At 37.3% G+C, this 9,257-nt stretch overlaps 1 protein-coding gene across 10 annotated transcripts in view; it reads left to right on the plus strand.

Annotated features, from left to right (window-relative positions):
• Positions 1 to 9,257, plus strand: part of MEF2A (myocyte enhancer factor 2A) — a 236,637-nt gene that overhangs the window by 226,315 nt on the left and 1,065 nt on the right. For all 10 annotated transcript variants that reach the window (XM_027852028.1, XM_027852027.1, XM_027852032.1 and 7 more), the window contains 2 exons: positions 1,863 to 1,989; positions 6,888 to 7,014. In XM_027852028.1, the coding sequence (XP_027707829.1) occupies positions 1,863 to 1,989; positions 6,888 to 7,014 (254 nt within the window). The remainder of the gene's footprint in view (positions 1 to 1,862; positions 1,990 to 6,887; positions 7,015 to 9,257) is intronic.

The following is a 9,257-nucleotide window of genomic DNA, read 5'->3' on the forward strand; positions in this document are numbered from 1 at the left end:
TAAATATTTATCCTTTCACCCTCTGTAATCTTGGGTCACATCATCATAAAGAATAATAATATTTCATATGTTGCTTTTCAAAACACTTTCATGTACATGATCTTATTTTTATCATCACAGCAACTATTTGAGAGGCAAGACCATTGATATTATCACTGTTTTATAGTTGAGAAGAATGAGCCCCAGAAAGGTTGAATTGAGCCAATAATAGAAATTCTTCTACTTCCTAATCCATTGTTCTTTCCACTATACCTTAAATCCTTCCAGTGTTCATCTAGTTTATACTGGAATATTAAAAACAAAGAAGAGAAAGAATAGTGCTTTATTTGGAGACCATGCCATAACTGTCCTTTATAATATTAATATTCTGTTGTCTAGTATTTTGCACCGTTGCAGAGGCCCTATTCAAATGTAATATGGAATTTTCAGCAATTATAGCCTGCCTAATACCCATACTTTCTGAAAATAGTGATGGGAAAAATTGAATCACATTACTACAACTCTTCTGAAAAGGTTCTTGGTATTTGCATTACACTAAGGTCTTAGAGGCACAAATGTCAGGTGTCATACTTTATCATCTTCATGTGCAAAAATATCTGGATTTAAAATCTGGCTGTTAGACATATCTTTGCCATTACATGGGATGTGTTCCCCAATACTAATTCATTGTTAACAGAAAAAGATAGACTAAATCACTGAAAAGAGAAATGGGTTCCATAATATCACCATATGTAGATAATATAACTGATATAATACTTCTATTTCTGAATAATTTTAAGGAAATAATCATATGGGTATAGGCATTATTAGGTAAATCACTAAACATAATTTCTTCCCTCTGGATTAAAAAAAGACAATAAAGTTAACTATAATATTCAGTAAATATGATAGGTCAGTGTCTAATTAAGGACTTTAATTAGTATAACCAATTTCATTTTAAGACAAAGTATAAATGTCATTGAACAAGAACTATAGAATTAAAATAAGATAGTTGAAGGGCATTTATTGAAAATTTACTATTGTGGAGGAAGGTCAGTTTCTTGAGCCAGTAATCTTAAGATGGACAAAGAATGTATACATAAAACAATTACAAAGCAAAATATAAAAATCATTTTGTTAGGAGTAATCTTACATTATAATGCAAATTAAATTAAAAATGACTTCTCTTCTTGTAATGTGTAAAATACTATTGTTTGTGGCAATTAAGTGTTGTTGCAATTTTGTGCTTATATGATTAATTCCCAAATGGCTTACTCTCTGTAGAAAGCATATTTAAAATATAAACATGTGTCCATTTCTATCTCAATAGTTGAAATAGTATCAACTTTTTATTCCATTTGTTATCAAATACATAGAAGTGTTATCACTTGCAGTAGAATCCCTTATATTTAATAGGTTATCTCCATGGCATTAATAAGGTTGCATAAAAGAATATAAATAGTATTCATAGGACAGAGCTCGAAGGGACCTCAGAGCTCATGACTGAAATCTCCTGATTTTATAGATAGAAAACTAGAGCCCGGAGAGATAGTCTCCCTAAGACCTGAGGTCACCAAATACTAAATTAAAGGCCTGGTATTTGTACCCGAGTCCTCTAACTCTAAATCCAGTGTCCTTTCTACTGTACCACTTTAATGTAAATACTTTCCCCTTAAAAATAAGCCAGATGAAATATTTTGTAGTATTTCCTTTAGTAGTTACTTAAAATTTTTCACATATTCTTTACTGTATGAAATAAGATCTTCAATATATAAAAAGCATGAAAACTTTCATATTTTAATTGAATGTTTTTTTTAAAATATAGACTCTGTTCATTGTAATATCCACATGATACATCTTTCTTTGTTACTAATCACTTACAGAATTCCCAAAGGATAAGCAGTTCTCAGTCTACTCAGCCTCTTGCGACACCAGTGGTATCTGTGACAACTCCAAGCTTGCCTCCACAGGGACTTGTATATTCAGCCATGCCCACTGCTTACAACACTGGTAAGTCTTTATTTGTTGCCTTTCCTTGTCTGTTTTCTGTACTGTAAATATTTTACATTTCTCTACTCAGTAGTCAGCAAGTGCTTACAAAAGCTTATGAAAGGCCAAGATGGCTGAGTAAAAGCAGTGACTTGCTTGAGCTGTCCCCCAAACCCTTCCAGATACCTGTAAAAAATGGCTCTAAACAAATTCTAAAGCAGCAGAACCCACAAAAAGTCAGAATGAAACAAATTTCCAGCTCAAGACAACCTGGATGGTTGATTGGAAAGGTCTGTTGCGCCAGGCTGGGAGAAGAAAGCAGTTCAGCATGGGCTGGGTGCACAGGCAAAACCGGCCTCAGAGGACTGAATCACGGGCGGCTGTGGTGGTTTCCAGACTTCTCAACCCACAAATGCCAAAGAGAACTTAGAAGGTCAGTAGGAAAAGTCTGTGACCTCAGTGAGAGAAAAGCTTGATCCCAGCCCTAGTCTGGGCATAGCCCAAGGGCAGTGGCTGCTTCCAGAGCTCTTGGCCCATAGCCTGAGGGGGAATCGAGTGGCTGATCAGAGGGGGATTGCAGAGATCTCTGCTGGTGCTGAGGCAAGATTCTCTTGCTTTGCCCGTGCTTGGATCTGGTTCAAAATCTGGGTGGTGATCCTGGGGCAAGGAGGAGCACTGGCATGGTGGAGCTTGTAGTGGTGGTGGAGAGGGAATCCTCCTCACAGTTCCAAGGCAGAAAAGAGTGCTTGACCAGAGCACAGGCCAGGAAAGGAGTAAACACCTCACCCTTGATTGTACCACCTTGGAAGAACTGAAAATTTACAGGTCCCTAGAAGTATCTTTGAAAACAGCTGCACAAAACTCCTGAAGCTTGGGACAATACATTCTCGACACTGAAAGCAGACCTCCACCTTAACAAAGAGTTTATAACTCAAGTAATTGGCTGGGATCATGAGCAAACTGGGCCAAAAAAAAAAAAAAAAGACCATAGAATCTTTTTTTGGTGACAAAGAAGATCAAAACATACAACCAGAAGAAGACAACAAAGTCAAAGCTCCTACATCCAAAGCCTCCAAGAACAATATGAATTGGTCCCAGGCCATGGAACAGCTCAAAAAGGATTTTAAAAAGCAAGTAAGAGAAGTAGAGGAAAAATTGGAAAGAGAAATGAGAATGATGCAAGAAAATTATGAGAAACAAGTCAACAGCTTGCTAAAGGAGACACAAAAAAATACTGAAGAAAATAACACCTTAAAAAATAGTCTAACCCAAATGGCAAAAGAGGTCCAAAAAGCTAATGAGGAGAAGAATGCCTTAAGAAGCAGAATTGGCCAAATGGAAAAAGAAGTCCAAAAGCTCACTGAAGAAAATTCTTCCTTAAAAATTAGAATGGAGCAAATGGAAGCTAATAACTTTGTGAGAAATCAAGAAACTGTAAAACAAAACCAAAAGAATGAAAAAATAGAAGACAATGTGAAATATCTCATTGGAAAAACAACTGACCTGGAAAATAGATCCAGGAGAGATCATTTAAAAACTGTTGGACTACCTGACAGCTGTGACCAAAAAAAGAGCTTAGACATCATCTTTCAAGAAATTATCAAGGAAAACTGCCCTGATATTCTAGAACCAGAGGGTAAAATAGAAATTGAAAGATTCCACTGATCACCTCCTGAAAGAGATCCCCAAAGGAAAACTCCTAGGAATATTGTAGCCAAATTCCAGAGTTCCCAGGTCAAGGAGAAAATATTTCAAGCAGCCAGAAAGAAATAATTCAAGTATTATAGAAACACAATCAGGATAACACAAGATTTGACAGCTTCTACATTAAGGGACTGGAGGGCTTGGAATATAATATTCTGGAGGGCAAAGGAGATAGAATTACAACCAAGAATCACCTACCCAGCAAAACTGAGTATTCAGTTTCAGGGGAAAAAATGTGGACATTCAGTGAAATAGAGGACTGTCAAGCATCCTTGATGGAAAGACCAGAGCTGAATAGAAAATTTCAAATACAAGACTCAAGAGAAGCATGAAAAGGTAAACAGGAAAGAGAAATCATAAAGGACTTATTAAAATTGAACTGTTTACATTCTTGCATGGAAAGATGATATGTGTAACTCATGAGATCTTTGTCAGTATTAGGGTAGTTGGAGGGGAAAAAATATATGTATAGATAGATAGAGGGCACATGGCAAGTTGAAGATGAAGGAGTGATATCTGGAGAATAAAATTAAGGGGTGAGAGAGGATTATCCTGGGAGAAGGAGAAAGGGAGAGGTGGAATGGGGTAAATTATCTCACATAAAACAGACAAGATAAAGCTTTTACAGTGAAGGGGAAGTGGGGGAAGGTAAGGGGAAATGAGTGAATCTTATTCTCAAGGGATTTGACTTAAGGAGGGAATAACATATACACTCAATTGGGTATGGAAATTTATTTTACCCTAAAGGAAAACAGGGGGGAAGGGGATAAGGGAGGGAGGAAGGGCAGATTAGGTGAGGACTAATCAGAAGCAAACACTTCTGAGACAGGACAGGGTCAAAAGAGAGAATAGAATAGCCAGAGTTGGGGGGGGGGGAGCGGATAGGATGAAGGGAAATACAGTTTGTTTTTCACAGCATGACTACTATGGAAGAGTTTTTCGTGACTGCACACCTGTATCCAGTTGCTTGCTTTCTCAATGAGGGTGGGTGGGAAGAAGGAAGGGAGAAAATTTGGAACCCAAAGTTTTAAAAACACATGTTAAAAATTGTGTTTACATACAACTGGGAAAGAAGATATACAGACAATAGGGTATAGAAATCTGTCTGACCTCCCTTCTATCACTGCCTCTGTGTGTGTGCGTGTGTGTGTCTAGCCAAAGTAGTTATTACCACAAAAGAACTCTGTAATTCAAAACATTCAACAAACAATTGTTAAATACCTACTGTAGTTAAGAGGGGTTTTGAGGGATACAAAAACAAAAAATAAAACAGCTCCTGCCTTCAAGGAGCTTGGGAAAGGATAAGAGAAGGGAGTACCCAGAAGGAGTAGCTATGACTTATACATAGATAAGTAAATACTAGGTAATTTTAAGGTAAGAGAAAACAACATCTGATGGAAGAAATCTGGGAAGGCTTCAGAGAGAAGTGTCCTCTTAGCTGAACCTTAAAGGAAGATAAGAATTCTCAAAGGCAGTTGAGGAGGGGGCAGTATCTTCCAGCCATGGGGGAAGGGCTTGTGAAAATTCATTGTAGTGCCCAGGATGTGGGAAGGAGATGGAATGTTCGGTTTGGGGAACAGCTTGTGGTGGAATGTTGAGTGTGTGAAGAGCAATCGTGAAATAAGGGAGGAAAAGTAGATTGCAGCCAAATTATGGAAAGCCTTAAATGACGTTCTCAGGAATTTTTATTTCACAACAAAGGACCTGAGGGCTGTGACATGACCTTGGGCCTTCAGAAGGTTATTTTGGCATTTATGAGGAGGAGGGATTGGAGAGAAGAGAGATTAGAAGCAAGAAGACCAATTAGGTGGCTGTTGATTTACCAGTGGTTAATCATCTCATTTTCTAACCCTGCCCTCTCGACCTGTGGGAGTTTACACTGTACTAAAGGGCATAAATGAATTGTTATAATAATTATTATAGAATTATTATAAAAAATCTTTCAGAAAATACATCATATTAGATCCATAGAGTCAGAACTACATTTATTTATACCTATTCTCATAGCTTTACAATCTGTGAAAATGGGCTGTCATAATTGAAGGGGTTTTTTGTCTCAAAATGGAGGTAATTTGATAATACTGTGGTAATCTAATCTAATTAAGACAGCGAGGCAGTGGCCAAAAGGCTGAATTTTAGAGTTAGCTCAGAGTCTGGAAGACCTGGGTTTAAGTGTTGCCTCTGACACGTCCTAGTTATGTGACCTTGACCTCTCAAAGTCCAGGCGACTGCAGAGCAAGTGCCAGTACACTTTAGAAGAAGGATTTCCTCACCTGCAGCTCATTGTAATAATGTGGTTACAAGATAGTCAAAAATAGTGTGGCAGTAAAATTTTCATCAAGTTTTTGGCAAGCTGGCCTTGAACATTTCTTCCTCTTCCAACAGGGAAATTCATTCCGTCAACATTGTTAAGCACCTAAGTGCCAGGCATTGTGTGTTAAGTTCAGAGGTTGACAAAGTCAAAAAACGTTGCCTGCTCTAGTGGAGTTTTCACTGATGGGGGAAACAACAAACAAACAAGGGTATATAAGTAAAGAAAAGAAAGTATTTGCCAGTTCACCATAGAATGAAACAGAAGAGGCAAGCTTAGTGGTGAACTGAAGGTAACCCTGAATGAGAACTCTATAAATAATGAGTTCTGAGGCAAAAAGCTGTTATTGAAATGTTCATACAAAACTGTTATGCATCTGCCACTTGTAGCTTTTTCCATGAGCATTAAGTTATTTTACAAAGACCATAGAAAATATCTCTAGTTGAAACATCTCTGCATCACACTATGAGTATTATAAGTTGTCTAGATAAAGTCTCAGCAAACAGGGACTATTGTCTTCATATTCTGACTGTAAGAGTAACAGCAATGTGCCAAATAATTGGTGGTTTCATGTCACTATATTTCAGTTTGAAAAAAATAAGTTTCTCTTTGTACAATAAAAATACAGTACTACACAAGTCTTATATTTGCCTAAGGATGTCATTTTTTTCTAAAAGAGTTAAATGAAAATCTAAAGCCCCATAAAAGAAAATTCATTGCATTTTAATTTTGTAATTATTTTGAATAAAAATTGTTGTTGCCCTGTGTTTGAGTTCATCTTCTTTGTCCTGATGTAACTTAAAGCTGTGATTTGAAAATACTTTTTTTCACACAAACTCGTTCAGAGAATTTAGGATGTCTTTTACTTTCCAGGTGAGGAAAATTTTTTTCCCTTCTTTTTCAGATTACTCACTTACTAGTGCAGACCTGTCAGCCCTGCAGGGATTTAATTCCCCAGGAATGCTGTCTTTAGGACAAGTATCTGCCTGGCAACAGCACCATTTAGGACAAGCAGCCCTCAGTTCTCTTGTGTAAGTAACTCTGCTAAACTGCTCACAGAATCTGTAATTCTGTTATGACACACTCAGCTTTATATATTGGCTAAAATTTACATTTCTAAGATTGCACACCAAAATCAAGAATTTTTTTTTATTAGGACATTGGTGTTTGGGGAGATTTTCCTTATAAGCCATCATATTCTTCACAACTTTGAAATTCCATATCTGCTATAGCAAAAGGTAGATATGATAACTACTGAACTAGTATTCCTCTAAGGAATTTGAGGAACAAGTATTTTTTAAAAATGGAGACAAAATAAGCTCACCAAGGTTCCTCAAAAAGTCTGTGGTGGTAATAAGTCTAGAGTTCAGGTTTCCTGACTCCTAGACCAAGACTCCATCTGGTCTAGATCATATTAAAAGTTTTAAGTGACAGACATACCAGATTTAAACTTTTTCCAAATCTGTACTATGATGGTTCCTGGCCAAAACTAGAGACATTTCAAAGTTCCAAACTAATTCAGATTAGTATTCATAAAAAGATCTACAATAACAGAGGTAGTCTTAAATGCTAAAATTGCTTTAAGAGAAATTGTTTGCTTAGCATGAGAGTCCAAGTTACAGATGGGTGGTGTTATAAAGGTTCATCTAAGTGGCTTGTTTCGAACTCAGAACATATTTTCCCATTCATATTCTATGAATGGTGGTTAGAGACCAAGCCTACCTTATGAAATAAAGTACATATACAGCACAGAATAATAGAAAACCATGCTGTTGCCTGTAATTAAGCAAAACTTAATATGAATTTCTTTATCTTGAATGATAGTGTTTAAGGATATGTGCATGGTTTCCCTCCCACCAAGCATGTTTACCAAAAAAAAAAAAAAAAAAAAAGGCAGCCTAAGGCAAACACTTTATTCTTCCTCTATATCCCTCCCCTCTCCACCCTCTGAGGGTCAGTTAACCCACAGGAACTTCTGTTCCAGACCATTCTGCTCCATTGCTTTTGTGTTTAGGCTATGTTAACATTGATTCTTTCCCTAACCACCCCAATTTGCATGTCTTTTCTGACCAACTACTTACCTTTCTCCTGTTTCCCCTGAGAGGAAAAATGTGTAACTTGATTCTTGTCATGTTAACCTTCCTCTCCTGAATGGAGAAGTGGAAAGGAACCTAGAAGGGAGGCAAAGGTTCCCCAGACCAGTATATGTATGCATACTAACAGCAGGTCTGGGAAGGGTATTAAGAGATTAAGATAACTGACAACCTTTCCTCCAAACCCCGCCTATCACCCCTCTGAAGCTGAGCTTTCTAGACTGTTGTTTCTCATCGTCTTCCCCTTAGACTTACCTCCTTGACAGTGAGGAATTGGAGATAAGCACAAGTGAAACCTTTGAGTATCAGGACAGGAAAACACAGTGGTGAAGGAAAGAGAATCTGATAAGGAACATACTAGAGCAGAAAGGTTGGCAGGAGAGTAAACAGTTCCATCTGTCTAATTGTGGGGCACACAGGTCAGCAACTCTACTGGCCCAGGGCAGAGAGACAGGTGGAGACTAAAAAACTTGCAGAAGAACCCTGACCCTTGCAACTCTGAGGCAGTGCTTCAGGGTCATTAGATTCATAGTTGGCAGCAACCTTATATAGGTCAGAGGAAGAGGAGGCTCATAAAATTTAAGTTACTTGCACAAGGTCACACAGGTAAATCTTTAATAATAGCAGGGCTAGGATTCAACCCCTATTCTCTAATTCCAAATTCAATTCCTTTTCCTTTGAGAAGAGAGCTGAGAGGCAGAGCAGGGAAGACTAATTTTGGGTGTTCTAAGTTTCACCAAAGTCCCCAGTATGTACATGGTATGTTAATTTTCATTGCTTAATTCAGATGTATCTTCACAGTGCTCATTACTTTTAAACATTACATGACAGAAAGATAATGAATATCTTAGAGTTTTTTTCATATACATTGATCTTTACTCTCACATGTCCAGATTACAGGGAAGGTTTATGTTTAAAACATGAACTGTTGCAGCCCTCCCTAGGATAACTAGTAACAGGAATTACAAATTAACTTGATCAAAATAAGCATTAATAATTCTGGAGGACCCTTGATGAAGCATGCAGCCTACTTCTTGACAGAGAGGAGATGCACTCAGGATGCAGAATCATACTTTTACAGTGGTTTTGTTTTTCTTTTTCTTTTTCTTTTCAATGGGAAGAGGGTAAAAATAAATGCCTGGAAATTATTAATTCTAAATACATATAAGTTTGAAATTAAA

Source organism: Vombatus ursinus, unplaced genomic scaffold (assembly GCF_900497805.2).
Source record: "Vombatus ursinus unplaced genomic scaffold, bare-nosed wombat genome assembly UNPS02009205.1, whole genome shotgun sequence".
NCBI classification, from domain to species: domain Eukaryota; kingdom Metazoa; phylum Chordata; class Mammalia; order Diprotodontia; family Vombatidae; genus Vombatus; species Vombatus ursinus.